Source organism: Panthera leo, chromosome A3 (genome assembly GCF_018350215.1).
Source record: "Panthera leo isolate Ple1 chromosome A3, P.leo_Ple1_pat1.1, whole genome shotgun sequence".
NCBI lineage: Eukaryota > Metazoa > Chordata > Mammalia > Carnivora > Felidae > Panthera > Panthera leo.
Window position 1 is genome coordinate 66,843,598 of NC_056681.1, and position 24,115 is coordinate 66,867,712.

Below are 24,115 nucleotides of genomic sequence, written 5' to 3' on the forward strand. Positions count from 1 at the left end.
TCCCTCCCCTACAGGTTAAATGCGATTATCTGAAGAGGGAGCAGAGAGAGGGGTCTGAGGACTGAACATGGGGCTCTCCAACACTGAAAGGCCAGCCAGAGGGAGGGGATCCAGCAGAGGAAACTGAGGAAGGCAGCCAGTGAAGCTAAAGGAGAGCATGGTGTCTCAGAAGCCAAGAGAAAAGAGGATTTCAAGAAGGAGGGTGGTCAGCCATGTCTAATATTGCTAAGATGCTGAGTAAGCTGAGAACAGGGAAGCCATCATTGGGTTTGCAGAAGGAGGCTGCTGGGGATCTTGCAAGTACAGACTCTGGAAAGGCGGGATAACCTCTTGATTGATGTGGACCCAGAAGAGAAGGAAAGGGAGGAAGGGAGAGGTTGGCTACACTTTTGAGAAGTCTTCCTGTGAAGGGGAGCAGAGAAATGAGGTAGCTGGAGGACAGTGCAGGGGTCAAGGGGGTTGTCTACTAAGAAGGGAGAGGGGCGCCTGGGTGGCTCAGGCAGTTAAGTGTCCAACTCTTGATTTCAGCTCAGGTCATGATCTCACGGTTCATGAGTTGGAGCCCCACATCGGGCTCTGTGCTGACAGTGCAGAATTCTGCTTGGGATTCTCCTTTTCTCCCTCTCTCTCTCTGCCCCTCCCCTGCTCACCCTCTCTGTCTCTCAAAATACATAAATAAACTTTAAAAAAAAAAAAAGGGAGAAAATGCAGCATGTTTGCCTACTAATCGAGGACACTTTGACAAATGCATGGGAGTGGGAATTGTAGGAACAGAATCTTTGAGCAAGTTGGAGGGGATGGAACCTAGTGAAACAGGCATTTAAAAGTGGACAATTCATGTGCTGTCATAACAGGGCAAACGGTTCCACGTGATGCATGGATTTGGCATTGTGAGGATAAGAGAGTCTCTGGTGGCTTTTATTTTCTCAGTGAAGTGTGAGCAGAGTGAGGGGTGTGAGAGGCTGGAGGTAGGAAGAGGGGACATAAGCAGTGAGTTGACATCGTAGGAAGGTGGTAGGAGGGCCGGCCTGGTACCCAGGGCCACTGACTGAAGGTTAGATCGGCCAGCATGATGGCACTGTTTTCTCCAGCCACATTCAGCTGCTTGGGTGCAGGTGAGGAATAGGTGGAAAGCTGGCATTTTGATGGTGACCAAGTGGAGACAGGGGCACAGCACATGGAGAGCAGGGCAAGGAAGTTAAGGGTCCTTGCAGAAGGAATAAATCTAAACTGGATTGGAAAAGAAGTAAGGGGCGGGGGGGGGGGTGGCACCTGGGAAGCTCAGTTGATTGAGTGTCCAACTTCAGCTCAGGTTGTGATCTCGTGGTTTGTGGGTTCAAGCCCCGTGCCGGGCTCTGTGCTGACAGCTCAGAGCCTGGAGCCTCCTTTGTATTCTGTGTCTTCCTCTCTCTGCCCCTACCCCACTCACACTTTGTCTCTCTCTCCTTCAAAAATAAATAAACATTAAAAAAAAATTAAAGGGGATGCCTGGGTGGCTCAGTTGGTTAAGTGTCCGACTTCAGCTCAGGTCATGATCTCGCAGTTCGTGAGTTCGAGCCCTGTGTCGGGCTCTGTGCTGACAGCTCAGAGCCTGGAGCCTGCTTCTGAATCTGTGTCTCCCTCTATCTCTCTGCCCCTCCCCCACTCATGCTCTGTCTCTCAAAAATAAAATGTTAAAAAAAAAATTAAGGAAATAGGACACTGCAGGTCCTGAGGTCCCAGGATCATTGTTCTGGGACAATAGAGGAGGAGAGCTGGAATGACAGAAGGAGGTGGTCAGAGGAAGAGATGTTTGGAGTCAAAAGCTTTGAAGGTAGTACAGTTCCTGGTCACAGCAAAGACAGAGGTAGAGTGGGGTGGGACAGAGAAGAGCATCTCTATAGACGAGATGGCCGAGGGCCATGTGCCCTGGGTTTCGATGGGTCACACTCAGAAGACAGGAGAGGGGTGCAGAGGAAGGCAGTGATCAAGACCTCCTCAGTGAGCGAGCAGGAGACATGCCCTGGTGACTGGCTAGTGAATGGCAGAGCTGAAATTCAAACCCCAGACCAGAGCCCTCGCTCTCTCCCTGACCACTGTGTCACCCTCACGTTGTCTCCTGGTGATGCAGATTTTCTCAGTCTGACAACAGAGACGTGAACAGCCACCCGCCTGCTGAACGGTGTGTGTCAGGGAGCTTTGTAAGGCACTTTCTGCACGGCAGGCAGGAAATCCAGTCTGCTGCCCTGTGGGTACAGGGCACACTACCCACTTCAGCTCTCGGCACACCTGCTTCTGAGATGCTCACTGGGCCAGATGTGTGCTCACTAGTTTGACCACGGTCCCTCGCCATCAAGGACTGTGCTGCTTCAGGAATTTGAGGCTCGTGTGTAGGTGGTGATGGCAGGAAAAGGGACTTAATGCAGCTGCTGGGTTCCTGACATACTGGCTGCATGCTGCACTTCACTCTAAATACAATGAAGTGCCTGGGTCTACTTCTCGAAGCCCTGGGGTAAAGCCCTCTGCAAACTGAAGCTTTCTTTTTACAAGGCGAATCGTCATCTGATTTTCATATTTTACTTTTTCTTAAACTGGTGCCTAGGTAGACTTGAGAATCTTGCACACAGCCATTCATCCCACAGATATTCCTGGAGCCCCTCCCATGTGCCAAGCCCTGTGCTGGCCAATGGGAGGCACAGCAGAGATCGGAAGACACGGGTGCTGGCAGGACTGGGCACTGGCAGGATAGGGTCCTGTGCTTCCGCGTCACTGGCGCTGACAAAGGCAGGGTTCTCTTCCCTGCCTGCTTCCTGGGGCTTCCAGACCTCCCCCAGCACTGGCTCACCTGCCACCTTTCCTTCCTTACCTTCCATTTAAACATAGAATCCAGGCATCAAAAACTGCATGGTCTCCAAAATGCACCCTGCCCTCCTAAGAAAGGCCAACCAGCCCAACATGGGCAGAGTTTTATGTGTTCCTTTCCCTCTCGGCCCGGGATGTCTCTGCAGCATTTCTGGCAGGCCCTGGTGTGAGGAGCTCAGAATTCAGAACACTTGGCAGCAGGGAATGAGATGGTGGCCATTTGGAAAGGATTAGGAAGAAGTCACACACAGTGCGATTTGGGGTTTGTGTTTATCTCAACTGTAACTTTCCAGAAAGCTGGGACACCCACTTCCAATAAAAGCTCCCCAAGTATTTTTGGAGGCATTGTGATGGTGCTGGATTGTGTGGGTGGGCATGGTTTTTCCCAGTTTGTGCAATTGTGTTTAGTTACTGGGAAAACTTCTGTCCAATTTGTGAACCAATATCCGGTTCCCAAGGGGTGTGTCCTGGGCAGGATGGGGAGAAGGTAGCACTGCTAGGCTGAGGGCTAGAACTTAACAGGGTCTCCTTAGGGCTGGGGACCAGGGGCTGTGGCCAAGGCCAGGCCATATGGGGAATCAGGGTCAGTGAGAGAGCTGGGACCAGAAGTCTGGCTTCTTCATTTAGGACTGAACTTTTGCTACCACTCCTGGGGCAACAGGGGCTGAGTCTCAGAATTGTCTGGTGTGGTTTCATGCCAAGCATTGTGTAGGGCCCCAGGCAGGGGAGGAAAGGACCAAGGTGACTCAGAGAGCCACAGAGACAGCACTGTCAGCCAGGGGAAGCCCCGCTAGAGTGAGCTGGCTGCTTGCTGCACACCTGCCAGCCGCTGAGAGATCGTTAAACCAATGGCCCAGCAGAGAGGCCAGGGAATAGCCAGTCCCTCTGGCTCCAGAGTGGGGAGGGAGGAGGGGGGAGATTCCTGGAGCCCAGCCTGGGCCCAGCTTTTTGCATTTAAGAAAAAAGTTTTTTATTACTATGTCCAGTAGTCCAAGGTTGTCAGTTACTAACACTCATTCATTCATTCCATCCATTCAACAAATGTTGATTAATCACCTATTTTGTGCCAAGCATTATGCTTCATGATTTACAGAAATGGTCTCTTTGCTTTAATTATCTCCATCCGTCTCCAGATACAGTGCCCACTTTATAGTAGTCATTCAGTGCATGCCTATTATTGTTAACTGTAGCAGTGACAAGCCCCACTAAGAGCTCCTAGCCTGGAAGAAGAGGAAGGGGGAATAATTTCTGACACCTATGTGCTGGGTCCTGTGACAGCTTTTGATATAGCTTGCATTATTTCCAGGGAAACTGGCATAGAGACAAATAGTTGCCACAAGTCTGGGGCCAGTAAGAGGGACTTCATAGAAGGTCTCGCTCTAGTGGCCCCATTTGAGTTGGGCTTTGAGGACCAAGTTCACTGGGTAGAAAATGGAGAGAAAGGGAAGAGCATTGCAGGTCAAGAGAACAACAAAAGCCATGGCCTGGAGGCTCAAAGTGCCTATAGTTTGGGGATGGGGGTGAGTGGGAAGGGTTGGGGTGTAGTGGGTGGGGAGTAGGGGAGGGATGGCCAGAAGTTAAGAGTGGCTAAGGAGGGGGGTGCATTGGTAGGTCCTTGGTTTCATGTGCTCCCCTAACATCTGGGCACGTTTGCCTCCAGGATAAAGACCTTGAGCAGAGCCTTTCATAAACCAGCTGGCCCTTGGGAACTGAGCTGGCTGCATCCCCAGACTTTCCCGGCTGGTGTGTGGACCTTCTGGTCCTTATTCAGTTTTCTGTCCTCACCTCTCCGTGTCCACTGCTGCTAGCCCAAGGGCAAGGCTGAGGGCCCTCAAGTAATGGGGTCCCCTCTCTGAGCAGGAGCTTGGAACAAAGTTCCCTTCCACACAGGCTCCCAGAGTTCTGGTGAGCTCTGAACAAAGCACTATGCTTATCTACCTTCTCTCATCTGCCCAGAAGTCTCCCTCCCAGAGAGGAGCAGTTGTAAACGATGGAAAGCAAGCAGCCCTTAGTTCATTGAAGCCATTGGGTTTGCGAGGAGCACAGCAGAGCCAAATCCAAGTCCTTAAATTGTGCTTGAGCCCTTGCTGATACCTCCTCATGTTCTCCTCCTCCACCCCCACCTCCCAGCAGACTGAAGACCGGGCTGTGATCCTTCCCTGTCGGTGGTAATGAGGGGCTCAGGGGCAGCAGAGAGGATGCTGGGTGGTCAAGAGTCCTGAATCTTCTATCCTGCCAATGACGCACTTGCTGTGTGACCCCAAGCAAGTCGCTTAACCTCCCTGAGCCTATTTCTTCATCTGTGAAATGGGATAATAGCTTCCTCTTTGCTGTCCTTGGGTTTTTGAAAGGTTCCTGAGTAAACATGTTTTCCGGTGAAAGCATGGTAAACCAGCAAGCATGACATGAGGGGGAGACCACCAGCGAGAGTGATAAGGCTTCAGCTATCGCTCCTGCTCCCCAGAACAGAGGCCCTGGGTGCTGGCACAGTAGAGTCTGGAGAGGGGAGATGCTGGCAGCCTCTGTAGCCTCCCCTGTCCTGCCCTAGGAGGCCTCTGACTGGGAATGCTTCTCTGCCCATCAGGGGCACTGAGGTAGCCCCAGGGTAAAGAGGACCTGGAGCGACACCCTGGCTCCCGCCCACAGGGTGACTACTCACTGCAGTGCCGTCCTCCAGTGGCCTCCCCCTGCAGTCCCATCTCAGAGAAGCGTGTCAGGGCCTGACTTCAGTCACCTCTGCCTCTGCTGCTCTCAGCTCCATCACCTCCCCCTAAGCCCGAGCACTGCCAAGAGGCCCTATAGCCCACCTGGGAAACCAGGGCTTTGGGCAGCAGTTGGCCCACCAGGGCTCCATTCTGAGAGTGGAGAACAGAGAAGCACCAGGAGACACTGGTCTAACCCACCACTCAATCATCCATTCAATTATTCCCTAAATAGGTTCTTTAAAAAGATTACCAGAGCACACACATGTGAAGAATTAGTAAGACGTTCTAGTTGAGGAACCAAATAAAATGCATTTTAAAAAGCACCCTCCCAGGCCAGTTATGTAACAGTGCAGGACAGCAACACACCCCAGAGGCAGTGGCCAATGAGAGGGCAGCAGATGCCACGCTGCAGGTGTGGCTGGGACCCAGAGGGTTGTGCACAGGGTGGTGTGTGTGGGTGAGCTGCAGGGGGTGAGTACTGCCTCAGTTTCCCTCCTGTGCAGTGAGGCAACTTGCCAATGGGGCCACTTCTGGGCAGCTGATGGTTCCTGAGGGCTTGCCAGGCACTGCACACACGGACTAGCTCCCTCAGTCCTTAAAGTAACTCCATAGGGCAGGAGCCATCGTTATCCTCACTTTCTAGAGGAAACACAGGTGAGGAGAGGTATATCTACGCACCAGGAGCCCATGGATTGTAAGTGGCAGAACGGGGACCGGAAGTCAAGCCGGCAGGCTGCATAGCTGGCGTGTTTAGTCCACATTATACTGCACTGGGAGAATGGGAGCAAATCACCTTCCTAGACGTGAGAACGTCAGAGCAGGAAGGGACCCCAGGGACTGCAGGGACTCCTTCCTTTTAGGAATGGAGAAACTGAGGTAGTGGGAGGTGATGTGTCCTGTCCAAAGCCACAGGGCCAGTGAGTGGCAGAGGTGGGTCTCAGCTGCCAGCCCCTGATTCGCTGCTGCTTCTCTACACCCTGGCTAGTAGAGGTGCAGCCTGGGGACCAGTGATATGGATGTCACTGAAAGCCTGTGAGGAATCCAGAGTCTCAGGTTCCCCCAGACCTACTGGGCAGACACCTGCGTGTTGACAAGAACCAGAGATTCACATGTACTTTATAGTTTGAGAAGCACTGCTCTGTGCTACTCTGTCTTCCTGCCCTGCAGTATGTATTACTGTGAGCACAACAATACTGTATCCAGACACAGTAAAACCTGAAATTATAAAATTCTGGCATCTCCATCCTGGGCTCACCTGGGGGTGAGTCCTCTGTGATCTAGGGGAAGCAGACAGAGCAGGTCCCCCACAGCTCGATCCTTCAAGGACACAGGTACACCAGTCACCGCTGACTGCTACTGAGCTGGGAGCTTAGTCCTGAGCTGGGGTTGCCAAGCCCAGGGAAGGGGTGACACTCACAGACAGGGTCCAGAGCATCCTCCCCCATCACCACTGATGGCTAGCAGAGGCGGCCTAGAGTGCCGTGAGGAACAGCTAGATTGGAGGCGGGCCTGGGAATGGCAGATTCAGGACAAAACTCCCTGGGACAGAGCCTGACAGCAAGGGTGGCAGCCAAGGGCTGGCTTGGGCTGAGGGCCTGGGGGTTTTGATTATCTCTCTCTGCTCTCTCCTGGCACCTCCCCGAGTACTGTGAAAGGCTCTTCTCAATCCCATGGAAAGTCCTATGTCCTCATAGCCTCAAGCCCCTCCACCTCCCGACTCTTCCCTACACAGAAATCCTGCCCCTGCCCCTGCCCCTGAGTGCAGTCAGAGCTTGAGACTGCCCAGTGTGCCCACCTCAGCCCACACACATTCCGGTCTGCTGGCTGGCATCCCCTGTCCCAGCCCTGGGCCCTGGGGAAGGGAGTGGAACTAGACAGGAGCCAGGGGAGGGTCAGAAGACTGGGGAAGACCCGGGCTAGGAGTGATCACAGGAACACAGTGGCTTTTTGCTCTCTCAGCTCCTCTGAATCTGAGGCGGCCATACAGGGGCAAGGAGAGTCCCACTGTAGATGACAGGGCTGGGGGCACCACACCCCACCTTCAAACACAGACCACCTTCAGATGGAGTAGGAGCTTCTCCCTGGAGGACACCTCGAAGGCACCTGACTGACTTTGCTGCTCCTGAGATGTCCTATTCTCCTTTCTATAAGCTCTTCCCTTTTCTCCCTGAGGTACAGCTAAATGTTCCCCTGACCCGCTGTGTGACCTTGGGAACCTCTCCCCCTCTCTGAACCTTACGTGAAATGAAGAACAAGGCTAAATTAGCCCTCTTCAGGTGGGTCTTGGAGGAGCTCTAGGGGGTTCTCGGAGAAGGTTTTGGGGAGAGCATGGCATCCAAGAGTAGGCCTGACGGGCAGGGCTCCAATCAGAACAGCTTTGCTACTGTCTGTTTTCTATAATGGGAGGCTTGTTGGCTTTTGTTGGCAAAATGGTCTAAATGCTTGGGAGACTTTTATGGTAGTGTCTAGCTGGAATCCCTGAGGGGTAGATCTTTGCTCCTGTGGCACAATTTGGGCCATTCCAGGCTGTGGCCCAGTCAGGGCTGAGGGGAAGAATGCTCTCCTTCAGCTGGCTCGGCCCAGGAGTGGTGGGAGATGGTCCCCAGGAGTGCAGGGGACAGGAGGGAAGAAGCTCCAGGTACCCCTCTCTCTCAGTCTTTGATGGCCTGGTAGCTATTCCCATCTGTTCCTCTCTCCTGCCATTCTTCATTCACCCGGAACTTCCCAAAGGAAGCAATTCTCATTAAAGCAATGGAGGCTAAAAATGCTGAAGCCACAGACTTGTTCAAGGGGCGGCTCAGCCCCAGGGACTGAATGCAATCCTGGAGAAAACCAAGTGGCAGTCTGTGGCCTGTTTCCATGGAACAAGCAGCTGGATAACTGGTCTCTGTCAGGCCATGGAGAGGTATAGGCTCAGCTTGGGGGAGACCAGACAGTCCCTCACTTGGAAGGGGCTGGCCACAGAAGCCAAGAAGACAGCAGTATCCACTGACTCAGCAATTTCACCACTGAGAATTCAACCCAAGGAGATATTACAGGAGGAAAAGGCCATCTGCATAAAGATGATCACTGTGGCATTACTCAAAATAGCCCCAAACAGGGAACCACCCGGCTTCCCAGCAATAGGGGTAGTAAATTATAGAACATCAACCAGATGGAATATTATGCACCCACTAAAATTAGCATGTGAAGGCTATGTGGAAACCTAGAAACAACACTGATGATAAAATGTTAACAAAAGGGAAGCAGCTTAGCACAGATCAGTTCTCTTTCTTTTCCCTATGAAAGGTGTGCCAGAGAACTACAGTTGTATTATGAGTGATTTGCTCTCTTGTTCACTGAATAAATAACGATCGAGTGTCCACCATGTGCTGGGGTCAGGGCTGGGTGCTGCGGATGGGTGTGGATGAGAATGCGTTTCCTTAAAGGTCCTTCAAAGCTGTCATAGCACCATCTTTCAATAAAAAATAGTTGATGGGGGAAATAAGTGAGGAAAGGGGCTCCATTCCTTCTGGGTAATGTTATTTGCCTCCTGGGATCAGAACCACCTCCAGTTGGATTACATACATGTTAGAAGAAAACCGAATGTAAATGTGGCGGTGACATTTCGGTCTTATAATGTCTTAGTTTCCTTTGAAGTGAAAACCGTTTTAAAAATCCATGTGAAAAAAAGAGGAAAAAAGTTAGGACTTGTTACTAATCTCGCGGCTGAATAATTAAGTGTGCCTAATTCTGAAAGTAGCAAGCTAAATTATGCAGTGTCAACAGTGACAACTCTCATATACCTACACCATCCCGTCTAGAGCGGCGTGGTTTTAACTTTATAGCTCAAATACGCTGCCAGCAAACCTAATAAAAGGAAGCAAAAATATTTCTGTTTATATCAAGCTGCCATTTGAGAAAGACTTTTAAATATGTTCTTCCCTATGTGTAAATCTGACAGCAGTTGCATAATTAAAACCCCAGTAGAGAGTTTCCTTTTAATCTTTTCAAAGTAAACCAGTAAAACATCCTTTAGGATGTGAAACGATGGATTAATACCCTTTGGATTGCTTGAATATCTTTGAGCTAGAGCACTGCCTCCAAGAATATTGTTTAGTGCGAACAGAACACAAGCCGCCATCTTTACCTGGAGGAGTTCATGTAATCACAGGAGATGCAGATAATGATCTGCCAAAGGCCACACATGGATCTACGATGAGCTAGACTTGTCTTGGATTTTGTTAAATTGAGGAATGAATAAATGAATGCATTCACATTAAAACAAACTTGATTTCAACCCCTTAGGAATATGTCACATCGCATAAATGAAAGAAATAATACTACTCAGGGTTTCAGTTCAGTGTAAGCAATCAATATGAATAATTTAGACCACAAAGTGGATTTGTATTTTGCTTGAGCTATTCAGACTGACTTCCTGCACAGCCTCAACTACTGCTGAACAATCACTGGCAAATTTTCCCACTGGATCTGTACCATGTGGACACACATGTGTCTATACCACTGCAAACTACCTAGCTCTGGTATGGGGCCCTGTTCAAGCCAAATGTCCAGACAAATATTCCATGTTATCATGGTGTTTCATCTAACCCTAAATACAGCCACATGTGTGTCTCCCTCTAGCTGAAGGCCCATTCCTGCCCCTTCTTCCCTTTCCCTATGTGTGTGTGTGTGTGTGCGCGCACACACACACACACACACACACACACACACACACACACACACATTGGGGCAAAAGAAGGCAGAAAGCAAGTGGTTTCCATCTCTGTACCATTCTGATAAACACCAGAAGGTCTCCTACTTGTTAGTACCTGTCTCTGACTGACCTTCTTGGTATTGGCTCTTGCCTTCCCAGCTGTCTTAGACCTGCCAGATGCTTCTCATCTGTCTGACCTCTAACATATGTTTGATCCTTCAAGTGTTCTCTGGACTTAATCAGTTCTTGGCCTGACCAACAGACCAGTTCTGCCCAGCCCTGCCCTGATGTCAGACCATCCCCCCACATGCCCATTATTAAATACTTCAGTCTCAAACAAGAAGGTGTCCGCCACTTATATGCATGAAACTGGTAGACCAAACACTGCACAACATGGATTCTCGATCCAGCTGAACATATAATTAACTGTGACCTGAGACAATTCCTTTAGAACTTTGCACCACACGGGACTGGACTAAAGGTCTCCTCCTTGTTCTAATCATCTTTAGTGAAAATAGCCAGGATATGTTGCCCATAAATGCTATGATCCATCTGCCGTGGAATATGCTTTAACCTGTGTCTTATAGAATAAGCTTTAACTTTTCAAAACGTAGCACCGGGCCTGACATACACAATACATCAATATTTATAGAATAAATGAAGATTTGTCCATACGAACATCTAGATGAATCATTTAGCAGGGTCCATGCACCACAAAAGAGGAATGCCCACCGCTGCATGGACCATCTATACCATGATATCCACTGATCAGAGAAAACGGAGTGCATGCTAATTTTCCTCTTCACTGGATGAGGTGGCAGGCAGAGAATCCTGACTGCCCATTTTGGACCAAGCTGTGGCTTCCTGAGCTGCTAAATCCACAAAAGCACCAATACTAATAATAATTGTCTCTGAAGACTCAGGGCATTTAAGGGAAAGAAACTGATGTATGTAGACCTTTACTTACATCTCATCTAAGTATATTTTGCAAGAGAAGGCTGAAATGACAACCATGCTACTTTGGGATTCAGCAGAACTTATATGACAGAAGTGACCAGTTTGAACCAGTGCTCCAGGCCATGGCAGCACGTGGATCCTGCTACTCGTGTAGCTGTCTTGGCATCCCTGCAAAGGTCTAGTTCAATGCTAAGTTGTCCACAGGCTAGTTCCTGTCCCTGAGTGTAGCTCCCCTGAGAGATGAATGTCTCCGTGCAGCAGATTTTGGAAACAATGTGCTGGGTCATTCGTAACACAGCCACATGCTTCACTGTAGCCCTCCTACACTGCTTGCCTACATCTGAGAACACAAATCAAGAAAGAGAACATAGTTCCTTTCTGCTTGACTAAAGAACAGCCACTCCTGCCAGTAGCTTAAAGGGCTTGGAACAATTTGCCAACACACAGACTTGATTTCGTGCAAGGACTGAGAGAAGCTTTAGAAGCTGTGGCTGGGCAGTGCATGAAGAAATTGATGGGTGCTCATCCGAGAGGCACAGAGACCAACAGGTCACTGGCATGGGGCCCCATCTGGATGGACTCACTCCCTGTAGGGGAAGAGGACACTGCTAACACCTCTCCCTTTAGCGTGTACGTTCCATTAGGAAGCTGAAGCCAGAGCATGTAACCAGGAGAGAAATGCTGTGGCCATCCAATATGTGCACAGGTGTGCCTCTAGGTGGAAGAAAGCAAAAGGGTGTGTTTCCAAGAGGAAGAGCACAAATCAGTAATGAGCTATGAGTGCATGATGTCATCCTCTAGGACTAAGCATCCTTAGTACTTTTAAAGCACTTAAAAAAAAAACTCTAGTTGCTATAGCAACTTGATGCAGCTCTTACAAGGGGATTTTTTTGAGGGGGGTCATTTTATATCTTCAATCACCATAACAACATGATATAGCTTTTAAAAGGTATTTTTACCAAATTTGTGTGTGCTTTGGGCTTGGGCCATATTTGCCATTTCTATTTAAAATAATCAGATGAAGCATGACACATGAAAAATCATTGAAGGAAAGGAAGCCCTTTCGTAGACTATACATATACACTCAGAGAGACATCTCTAAGCTGCTCATATCCTGCACATGGATGAAGTCTTTCTCTGCCTCTCAGCAGCCATCTGCGATGGCTTACACTGGCCAGTTGGTCTATGCACACCTCTGAGCTGGCATACAAAACCAGCCCAGAACCTACCCATGGAAGTTGTGTCTATGCAATCCCTCACTTCTCAACACAGTGAAACCAGCCCTCTCTTCCAAAACTACCACCAGGAGATAGTGCCTTGGGGTGACTAGTGATATGGCCAGCCAAATGCCCTCTCCCACCCTGGAGCTCAAAGCAGGAGCGGACGGCACACACACACAAAATCTCACCGAAGTGGCAATCCTGTATTTATTCTGCACTCTGTAGTAACTGAGGAGGAGGTCTGTTTCACATGACACCCAGCATCCTCAGAAAGGGGGGATGGGGAAAGTGGGTGACAGGAGAAGAAAAAAGAAGGAAGGGGTGTAGTGCTGAGCAGCCAGTGGCTCCAAGATCTCTACAGGAGAGGCTGGTGGGATGGGGGTGGGGGTGTGAAAGTAGAAGTGGGGGGCTTGAAAGAGTATTTACACATCATATTTTGTGTGGTTCTGAAACCGTGAACTGTTTATACCAAACATAAGAAGGAATGATAAAAAGTATGGAGAAACTGCCCCCTCCCCACCCCACCCGGTTATCCCTTGGTGCCACTATTGGTTGGAAAAGATGGCAAGGTAACGAGAGAGGTCTAGAAATTGGAGGAGAAGCTGGGAAGCGGGTGGAGGGAGAAGGGGGAGAAAATCCAAGTGGGAAGGGGGGCGGAATAAGAGCGCTGAAATCCTGGCCTCAGAGTCTAAGGGCTTTTCTTTGGTGGAGGGGGCGGTGTAGACTGTAGGAGTAGCGGGTGGGAAGGAGATCAAGGAAAGTGTTCGTCCTCCCCAGGGTAAAGGGCTAGAGGATGCTGAAGAAAAACGTGGAAAAGAAGAAAGAAAAGAGAGATTAAAAAAAAGAGAGAGATAAAAACGTGGTGAGTGGAGGGAAAGGGGGCTTCCCAAATCATCTGGATGAGGAAACAGACCCAGGGGGCGTGAGAAATAGAAGGAAATAGAAGGCCCTAGACGCTTATTCTCACAAGTCCTTTTAGAGGAGAAAACTGAGGCGCACAGAGGTCAAGTTACGAGCTGGGAAGCGCTAGAGCGCGCGGGCGGCCGCGGGTCAGCCCAGTGGCTGGGTGAGGGTTCTCCCCATTGGGCCGTACTGCCTGGCGAGTCACCGCTGGGTGAGCGCCAGAGATGGGTCTCCCAGGCCACTTACCGCGCCGAAAGCCAGTTAAGAAAGAGAAGGGTCAGGAGGAGGGGGACCGGCGGAGGGGTGAGGGCAAGACGAAACTAGGCAGTGGGGCATTAGAAGGGAAGGGGGAAGCCGAGGGACGCGGACCAGCCGCCGAGCGGTAGAAAGGGTGGCAGGTGAAAGGCGCGGAGAGGAAAGACGCGCGCCGGGCGCGCTGCTCACCTATGGTGGATACCACTGTGCCCACGAAGTAGAAGGCGCCAGGGAAGTCCCAGCGCGGGCGCAGCGCGTCTGCTCGGACGCCGGCAGCCAGCGCGGCCTCGTAGTGCCGGAGGAAGGCGCGCAGCTCTGGCTCCGCCACGCCGTGCGCCGCGCTGAAGTTGCGCAGCGTGGCGCCCCAGCGCGCCCGCGCCTCCGCCTCGCCCGGGCTCTCGAGCGCCGAGAAGACTGTGGCGCCCGCCACCAGGTAGAGGCCGATGAGCGCCGCCAGCAGCACGAAGCGACCCGTGTCCTCGTTGAGGTGCGAGCGTCGGCAGCAGCAGCAGCAGCAGGAGGGGCGCGGCAGGCGGCGGCGGCAGCGGCGGGGCGGGGGCCGGGGGCTGCGGGAGGACATGGTCCGGAGCTCAGCCCCAGGGCCGGGGCGGCGCTCGGGGCCCGGGCCGCGACATCCCCCCCGCGGGAGCAGAAGCGTGAGGATGGTGGCCAGGGGTCGGGGGCCGCCGCGGAGCCCCTTGCCGCTTCTCCCAGAGCCCGGACGGCGGGGCGCCTCGCCTCCGCCTCCTCCTTGGCACTCAGGCCGCACACGGGTCCCGCGGCCCTTCGGGCGCCCGGGCTGGGACGCTCCTCTCCGCGCCCCGACGCCTCGCCGGCTCCCGCGGCTCCTCACCAGCCACCCTCGGGCGCGGGGGTCTGAAGCTAGGCCCCTGCCGCCCTGTGGCCGGCGTCCACGGGGCCCCGGGCCTCATACTCTTCTCCAGACAGGCCGCGGGCTGCGGGCGGGGCGGGCTGGGGAACCCGGGAGCCTAAGACTGGGACGCCGCAGCAGGGCACGAAGAGAGCCCCTGGGGTCGTCCCATGAGGCGTTCCCTGCTTGGCGGCTCCCAGGCTCCGGCTGCACCCGCAGTCCAGCTCCCACCCCCGGGCCTGAGCCGGCGGCGTCGGCTTCGGAGCCTCAGAACCGAGCCGAGTCCCGGGAAGCGCTCCCTTTCCAGCTCCAGCCGGAGAGCCGCCCGGCACGGAGAGGCGGAGTCACCGGCGCCCGGGGCGGGGTGTTGAAGGCGGGGGGGGGGGGGGGGAGATAAGGATGGGAGGGAAGGGGTGGGGAGTTGGGCTGCTGCGACGCCTCCCAGTCGTTCCGGCGGCATTAAATGCGGGGCACCGAAGCAGGTGTCCGGACTGCGGTGCTGGCTACCACCCTGTCGGGGAACCCCGTCCGTCCCCTCCCTGAGCTTCGGCTTCGGAATCCCTTTCTTATCTCCAAGCTGCCGCCAAACTTTGCTCAACTTGGTGGTGCCCTGAGGTCGCAGGGCGTTGGGGGCCACACAACGCGAATCCCCCGACACCCGGTTCTTGGGCTGCAACCGAAGTTTAAGTTCCCTCTTCTTCCTGGATCCTTCCGCAGCTCTAGGTCTCTGAAGGTTCCTTTGCAGAAATGATCCCGCCTGGGAAGGAATGGGGGTGGGGTCACTCGGCTCTTGGAGACCCGGGAGTGAGGGAGTCTCCTCCCCTTCCCAACCTAGCAGGCGGCCGGCGTCAGCACCGCGGACAGCGCATCGGTGCGGCAGCCGGGGGGCGGGCGGCTCTAGGGCTGCCGGGGCCCGCAGCGCGGGGCGAGGCCCGTCATCCTGCTGCGCGCTGCTCCCCAAACCCTGTTTCCCTTTCTCCTTCTCCTGTGTTCCCCCAGTCAGCGGCAGGTACAGTTGCTGAAGCAGAGTGCTGACAGGGCGAGGACGCTGCGGAACAGAGACAGGGGAGGAGTCAGGGGATCGAGGTGCCACCAGAGGAGGAGGAGGCGTCCAAACCCACCCTGCTGCTGGGTCTTCTTTTGCCACCCAGCCCCCTTACCCCTCTAGCCCAGGATCGGGGAGTCTGGATAGGAACCTGGCTGCGGTGGGGTGGGTAGAAGGGTAGAGGAAGCTCACTAGAGGGCTCTCAGGAGGCCGGCGTGGGGGGGCGGGGAAAGGGTGTGCTTTTGAGTGTGGCGGGGGCGGGGAATCGTCGTCCCCTGGTCCCGCCGCGCCCGGGAAACAGCAGGTGCTCCGCGCTACCGCGGGAGCTTCTCCGCGAACACAGTCCGGGCTTGGCCTGGGTCACAAAGTTCTGTGGTGAGGAACACCTTAGGTACCGACGAAACACCACCTTATTCAGGCAGCCAGCCCTTTCTCTGCCCCCTTCCGATGACGATGATGAATCCACGCAGATACAGAAAATAAAAACAATGATGGTAACTGTATTTAAATACCCTAGGTGGGTGAACTGGGGCAAAATGCAGAACTGTTTCCCCACCCCATTTCCCAAGCTATCTGGCCTCCACAATAGAAAACACTGAGCTAAGGTCGACCAAAAGTGGTGGCAGCATCGTCCGACCCCTCAGGGTCCGGGTGCTCAAAGTGGTTCCTGAAGGAGCCTCAGTCCACTCACTGAACATTCCCCTGCTTGGAAACCAAGTACTTCTGACCCCATGCCCCCACATGGAGACTGGAGGTGGGTGGGGAGCAGGAGAGCTGGCAGAAAGCTAAAAGGCATCTGACTTGGGATGTTGATTTGCTTAAACCAGGCACATTGGAGACTTGGATCTTCCTAGAAATGCTGTTCCAGTTTGTAGATGGAGCCAACTGCACTCCCCTCCGTGTTAGGGAGGGACAGATGAGAAGAGGATCCATCACCATAGTCAGAATTAGGCTTTCTGGCTGTGGGTGGCACGTGTCATGTTTTGCGATGATCTTATTAGAAAGGGGCAGGGGAATCTTGGCGTGAAGGGGAGAATCTCATAGTGGGAGGCTTAAGCAAACACAGATTATTGCCTTCGCAGACTATTGCTTTATTTGCAAAATGCCCTTCAATTATTCTTTTTCCACGGCTTTGCCTCCCTTGGGCTCTCCACTGGTGTTGCCCCAACTTGTTCTGTCTTCCCTATGATACTCCCATCTCTACAAATTCCTGAAGGCAGGGGGGACAGCCCAGCCATAGGCCTTCAGGGCTGGGTTCCACTTGACCGAAGTATCTGACAGACGCCCTGAGAAGTATCATTCCAGGAGTCGGCCCTAGAAGCCTCTAGAGGCAGCTGAAGGGCATTGCCAGACCTCAGGGCCTTTCTTTGCCCAGAATCCCAGGGCAGGGACAGAGTGCTTTGCTGCAGTGTTCTGTGCCTCTGGACCAGCTCCTTGCCCAGTTGGCAAAGGGCCTGCCTTGTCCTCCAGCTTGTTATTCTAGCTTGATTAGCAGCAAACCCCTGGCATCAGTCTCAGCTCTGAATGATCTAATCAATTTATATAATAGGAAAATGATGAGTTCCCTGCACACAGGCACGGGTCCTTTGAGGGACCAGCCCCATGATGAATGCCACTTTGCCCACTGAATCAATATTTAAGTCACTGATTTCCAGCTGGCTATCCTCAAAGCCTTCACCTTGGCCCTGAATTACTGCAAGAGCCTCCTAGGGATGAAGACTTGCTATCTCAGATGTCTCCCTTTTTAGCTCCATGTTGCCTGCATCTGCCAGTCATTGCTGTGCCCATGCCATTTGATCTGATCACTTGACTAATGTCCCTAGACCACAGTCTTCCATGGTCCCCCAAAGATATTAAAACCCTGCTATTCAAACCCTTGATGATATGATTCCCAGCAAATCATTCCAGGCTCCCTTTCTACTACATCTTGCTTATCCCCCAAGTGTTCCATACTCAGCTCAGTCATCAGGCCTTTGCTAATGCTATGGCCCCTGCCAGAGTGCCATCTTCTTTCTCCTCCTCTCCAGCTCTTCAAATATACAGCTCAGCTCAGGTTAGAACTTTTTTCCAGAAAAATTTTCCTTTGTAGGATATTTTGACCCAATCACTTTGATGCCATCATTTCAATCCTAAGATCATTTGATTCTGCTATGCCCTTGAGAACTTCAAATAAGACATCTGAATGGGCACAGGTCTTCTCTTTTTCTCTATTGCTGCCATTTGTAAAAGAAAACACAATGACAGGAATGTAAACCAGGAAAATTGGGAAAGGTCAACTGCACCCAATTGGCAACTCTACTCTATGTATATATCCAAGATCAGTGAAAAGATATATCCACACAAAAGCTTGTCAGTGAATGTTCATAGCAGTATTATCAATAATAGCCAAAAAGTGGAAACAACCCATCAAGTTCATAAGTGTCCATCAACTTATGAATGGATAAGTACAATGGGATATATCCATACAATGACATATTCAAGCATAAAAAGGAATGAAATACTGAACACATACTACAACATGAATGGATCTTGAAAGTATTAAGTATTAAGATGCCAGTCACAAAAGATGATGCATTGTATGATCTCATTTATAAGAAATGTTCAGAATAGGAGAATCCATAAAGATAGAAGTAACTTAGTGGTTGCTTAAAGCTAAGGAATTGAGGAGGAATAGGAGTGACTGCTAATGGGTATAGGAGTTTCCTTGAGGGTTATAAAAATATTCTAAAATTGTGGTGATGATTACACAGTTATGAGAATATACTAAAAAGCATCAAATTGTATATCTTAAATGGGTGGATTGTATGCTATGTGAATTGCATCTCAATAAAGCTATTAAAAATACACCTACAACTAGTTGACCAAATTTTTATTGAAAAAATGGAAATAGGAACGAACTGATCCCAAGGAACATGATTTCTTTAAAATAAAAAAATAGGAAAAATTGGGAAAAGTTTAGCTGTGCTAAAGAGAAATTTTTTTTTTAATTTTTCAAGTAATTTTTTATTTTTATTTTATTTTATTTTTTAAATATATGAAATTTATTGTCAAATTGGTTTCCATACAACCCCAGTGCTCATCCCAAAAGATGCCCTCTTCAATACCCATCACCCACCTTCCCCTCCCTCCCACCCCCCATCAACCCTCAGTTTGTTCTCAGTTTTTAAGAGTCTCTTATGCTTTGGCTCTCTCCCACTCTAACCTCTTTTTTTTTTTTTCCCTTCCCCTCCCCCATGGGTTCCTGTTAAGTTTCTCAGGATCCACATAAGAGTGAAAACATATGGTATCTGTCTCTCTCTGTATGGATTATCTCACTTAGCATCACACTCTCCAGTTCACCCACATTGCTACAAAGGGCCATATTTCATTCTTTCTCATTGCCACGTAGTACTCCATTGTGTATACAAACCACAATTTCTTTATCCATTCATCAGTTGATGGACATTTAGGCTCTTTCCATAATTTGGCTATCGTTGAGAGTGCTGCTATAAACATTGGGGTACAAGTGCCCCTATGCATCAGTACTCCTGTATCCCTTGGGTAAATTCCTAGCAGTGCTACTGCTGGGTCATAGGGTAGGTCTATTTTTAATTTTTTGAGGAACCTCCACACTGTTTTCCAGAGTGGCTGCACGAGTTTGCATTCCCACCAACAGTGCAAGAGGGTTCCCATTTCTCCACATCCTCTCCAGCATCTGTAGTCTCCTGATTTGTTCATTTTGGCCACTCTGACTGGCGTGAGGTGATATCTGAGTGTGGTTTTGATTTGTATTTCCCTGATGAGGAGCGAAGTTGAGCATCTTTTCATGTGCCTATTGGCCATCCAGATGTCTTTAGAGAAGTGTCTATTCATGTTTTCTTCCCATTTCTTCACTGGATCATTTGTTTTTCAGGTGTGGAGTTTGGTGAGCTCTTTATAGATTTTGGATACTACCCCTTGGTCCGATACGTCATTTGCAAATATCTTTTCCCATTCCGTTGGTTGCCTTTTAGTTTTGTTGATTGTTTCCTTTGCTGTGCAGAAGCTTTTTATCTTCATAAGGTCCCAGTTGTTCATTTTTGCTTTTAATTCCCTTGCCTTTGGGGATGTGTCAAGTAAGAAATTGCTACGGCTGAGGTCAGCGAGGTCTTTTCCTCCTTTCTCCTCTAGGGTTTTGATGGTTTCCTGTCTCACATTCAGGTCCTTTATCCATTTTGAGTTTATTTTTGTGAATGGTGTGAGAAAGTGGTCTAGTTTCATTCTTCTGCATGTTGCTGTCCAGTTCTCCCAGCACCATTTGTTAAAGAGACTCTCTTTTTTCCATTGGATATTCTTTCCTGCTTTGTCAAAGATTAGTTGGCCATACGTTTGTGGGTCTAGTTCTGGGGTTTCTATTCTATTCCACTGGTCTATGTGTCTGTTTTTGTGCCAATACCATGCTGTCTTGATGATGACAGCTTTGTAGTAGAGGCTGGGATTGTGATGCCTCCTGCTTTGGTCTTCTTCTTCAAAATTACTTTGGCTATTCGGGGCCTTTTGTGGTTCCATATGAATTTTAGGATTGCTTGTTCTAGTTTCGAGAAGAATGCTGGTGCAATTTTGATTGGGATTGCATTGAATGTGTAGATAGCTTAGGGTAGTATTGACATTTTGATAATATTTATTCTTCCAATCCATGAGCACGGAATGTTTTTCTATTTCTTTATATCTTCTTCAATTTCCTTCATAAGCTTTCTATAGTTTTCAGCATACAGATCTTTTACATCTTTGGTTAGATTTATTCCTAGGTATTTTATGCTTCTTGGTGCAATTGTGAATGGGATCAGTTTCTTTCTTTGTCTTTCTGTTGCTTCATTATTAGTGTATAAGAATGCAACTGATTTCTGTACATTGATTTTGTATCCTGCAACTTTGCTGAATTCATGTATCAGTTCTAGCAGACTTTTGGTGGAGTCTATCGGATTTTCCATGTATAATATCATGTCATCTGCAAAAAGTGAAAGCTTAACTTCATCTTTGCCAATTTTGATGCCTTTGATTTCCTTTTGTTGTCTCATGGCTGATGCTAGAACTTCCAACACTATGTTAAACAACAGCAGTGAGAGTGGACATCCCTGTCATGTTCCTGATCTCAGGGAAAAAGCTCTCAGTTTTTCTCCATTGAGGATGATGTTAGCTGTGGGCTTTTCATAAATGGCTTTTATGATGTTTAAGTATGTTCCTTCTATCCCGACTTTCCGAGGGTTTTTATTAAGAAAGGATGCTGAATTTTGTTAAATGCTTTTTCTGCATCGATTGACAGGATCATATGGTTCTTATCTTTTCTTTTATTAACGTGATGTATCATGTTAATTGATTTGCAAATGTTGAACCAGCCCTGCATCCCAGGAATGAATCCCACTTGATCATGGTGAATAATTCTTTTTATATGCTGTTGAATTCGATTTGCTAGTATCTTATTGAGAATTTTTGCATCCATATTCATCAGGGATATTGGCCTGTAGTTCTCTTTTTTTACTGGGTCTCTGTCTGGTTTGGGAATCAAAGTAATACTGGCTTCATAGAATGAGTCTGGAAGTTTTCCTTCCCTTTCTATTTTTTGCAATAGTTTGAGAAGGATAGGTATTATCTCTGCTTTAAACGACTGGTAGAACTCCCCTGGGATGCCATCTGGTCCTGGACTCTTATTTATTGGGAGATTTTTGATAACTGATTCAATTTCTTCGCTGGTTATGGGTCTATTCAAGCTTTCTATTTCCTCCTGATTGAGTTTTGGAAGTGTGTGGGTGTTTAGGAATTTGTCCATTTCTTCCAGGTTGTCCAGTTTGTTGGCATACAGTTTTTCATAGTATTCCCTGATAATTGCTTGTATTTCTGAGGGATTGGTTGTAATAATTCCGTTTTCATTCATGATTTTATCTATTTGGGTCATTTACCTTTTCTTTTTGAGAAGCCTGGCTAGAGGTTTATCAATTTTGTTTATTTTTTCAAAAAACCAACTCTTGGTTTCATTGATCTGCTCTACAGTTTTTTTAGATTCTATATTGTTTATTTCTGCTCTGATCTTTATTATTTCTCTTCTTCTGCTGGGTTTAGGGTGTCTTTGCTGTTCTGCTTCTATTTCCTTTAAGTGTTCTGTTAGATTTTGTATTTGGGATTTTTCTTGTTTCTTGAGATAGGCCTGGATTGCGATGTATTTTCCTCTCACGACTACCTTCGCTGCATCCCAAAGCATTTGGATTGTTGTATTTTCATTTTCGTTTGTTTCCATATATTTTTTAATTTCTTCTCTAATTGCCTGGTTGACCCATTCATTCTTTAGTAGGGTGTTCTTTAACCTCCATGCTTTTGGAGGTTTTCCAGACTTTTTCCTGTGGTTGATTTCAAGCTTCATAGCATTGTGGTCTGAAAGTATGCATGGTATGATCTCAATTCTTGTATACTTATGAAGGGCTGTTTTGTGACCCAGTATGTGATCTATCTTGGAGAATGTTCCATGTGCACTCGAGAAGAAAGTATATTCTGTTCCTTTGGGATGCAGAGTTCTAAATATATCTGTCAAGTCCATCTGATCCAATGTATCATTCAGGGCCCTTGTTTCTTTATTGACCGTGTGTCTAGATGATCTATCCATTTCTGTAAGTGGGGTGTTAAAGTCCCTGCAATTACCACATTCTTGTCAATAAGGTTGCTTATGTTTGTGAGTAATTGTTTTATATATTTGGGGGCTCCCGTATTTGGCACATAGACATTTATAAATGTTAGCTCTTCCTGATGGATAGACCCTGTAATTATTATATGATGCCCTTGTTCATCTCTTGTTACAGCCTTTAATTTAAAGTCTAGTTTGTCTGATATAAGTATGGCTACCCCAGCTCTCTTTTGACTTCCAGTAGCATGATAAATAGTTCTCCATCCCCTCACTTTCAATCTGAAGGTGTCCTCAGGTCTAAAATGAGTCTCTTGTAGACAGCAAATAGATGGGTCTTGTTTTTTTATCCATTCTGATACCCTATGTCTTTTGGTTGGCCCATTTAGTCCATTTACTTTCAGTGTTATTATAGAAAGATATGGGTTTAGAGTCATTGTGATGTCGGTAGGTTTCATGCTTGCAGTGATGTCTCTGGTACTTTGTCTCACAGGATCCCCCTTAGGGTCTCTTGTAGGGCTGGTTTAGTGGTGACGAATTCCTTCAGTTTTTGTTTGGGAAGACCTTTATCTCTCCTTCTATTCTAAATGACAGATTTGCTGGATATAAAGGATTCTCGGGTGCATATTTTTTCTGTTCATCACATTGAAGATTTCCTGCCATTCCTTTCTGGCCTGCCAAGTTTCAGTAGAGAGATCCGTCACGAGTCTTATCAGTCTCCCTTTATATCTTAGAGCACGTTTATCCCTAGCTGCTTTCAGAATTTTCTCTTTATCCTTGTATTTTGCCAGTTTCACTATGATATGTCACGCAGAAGATCGATTCAAGTTACATCTGAAGGGAGTTCTCTGTGCCTCTTGGATTTCAATGTCTTTTTCCTTCCCCAGATCAGGGAAGTTCTCAGCTATTATTTCTTGAAGTACCCCTTCAGCACCTTTCCCTCTCTCTTCCTCCTCTGGAATACCAGTTATGTGTAGATTATTTCTCTTTAGTGCATCACTTAGTTCTCTAATTTTCCCCTCATACTCCTGTATTTTTTTAATCTCTTTTTTCCTCAGCTTCCTCTTTTTCCATAACTTTATCTTCTAGTTCACCTATTCTCTCCTCTGCCTCTTCAAGCCGAGCTGTGGTTGTCTCCATTTATTTTGCAGCTCATTTATAGCATTTTTTATCTCCTCCTGGCTGTTCCTTAGTCCCTTGATCTCTGTAGCAATAGATTCTCTGCTGTCCTCTATACTGTTTTCAAGCCCAGCGATTAATTTTATGACTATTATTCTAAATTCACTTTCTGTTATATTGTTTAAATCCTTTTTGATCAGTTTGTTAGCTGTTGTTATTTCCTGGAGATTCTTTTGAGGGGAATTCTTCCATTTCATCATTTTGGATAGTTCCTGGAGTAGTGTGGAACTGCAGGGCACTTCCTCTGTGCTGTCTTGAATAACTTGCGTTGTGGGCGGGGCCGCAGTCAGACCTGACGTCTGCCCCCAGTCCACCGCTGGGGCCACAGTCAGACTGGTGTGTACCTTCTCTTCCCCTCTCCTAGGGGCGGGATTCATTGTGGGGTGGGGTGGCGTGGCCCGTCTGGGCTACTTGCACACTGCCAGGCTTGTGGTGCTGGGGATCTGGTGTATTAGCTGGGGTGGATCAGCAAGGTGCACAGGGGGGAGGGGCAGGCTCCGCTTGCTTTTCCTTTGGTGATCCGTTTTAGGAGGGGCACCTCTTCCGTGGGCCTCTTGTCTACGCTTGGTTCTGGAGAATCCTTTCTGCTAGTCTTCTGGTGGTTTTCTGGGTTATTTAGGCAGGCGTGGGTGGAATCTAAGTGATCAGCAGGACAAGGTGAGCCCAGCGTCCTCCTACACCGCCATCTTCCTTCTAAAGAGAAAATTGATTATTAATTTAAACTTGAATAGGAGTTTGCCCCAGAAAATATTTTCTCTTAACAATTAATCTGTGTTGGTAAAATTCTCATAAAAAATTCTGTATTCCAAGTAGCA

At 48.9% G+C, this 24,115-nt stretch overlaps 1 protein-coding gene across 1 annotated transcript in view; it reads right to left on the bottom strand.

Moving 5' to 3' along the window:
- The window catches only part of KCNK12 (potassium two pore domain channel subfamily K member 12), a 49,455-nt gene extending 35,298 nt beyond the window's left edge, over positions 1-14,157 (bottom strand). Inside the window, exon 1 of the mRNA XM_042930211.1 lies at positions 13,767-14,157. Coding sequence (XP_042786145.1) covers positions 13,767-14,157 — 391 coding nt within the window. The remainder of the gene's footprint in view (positions 1-13,766) is intronic.
- Positions 14,158-24,115: the final 9,958 nt, after the last annotated feature.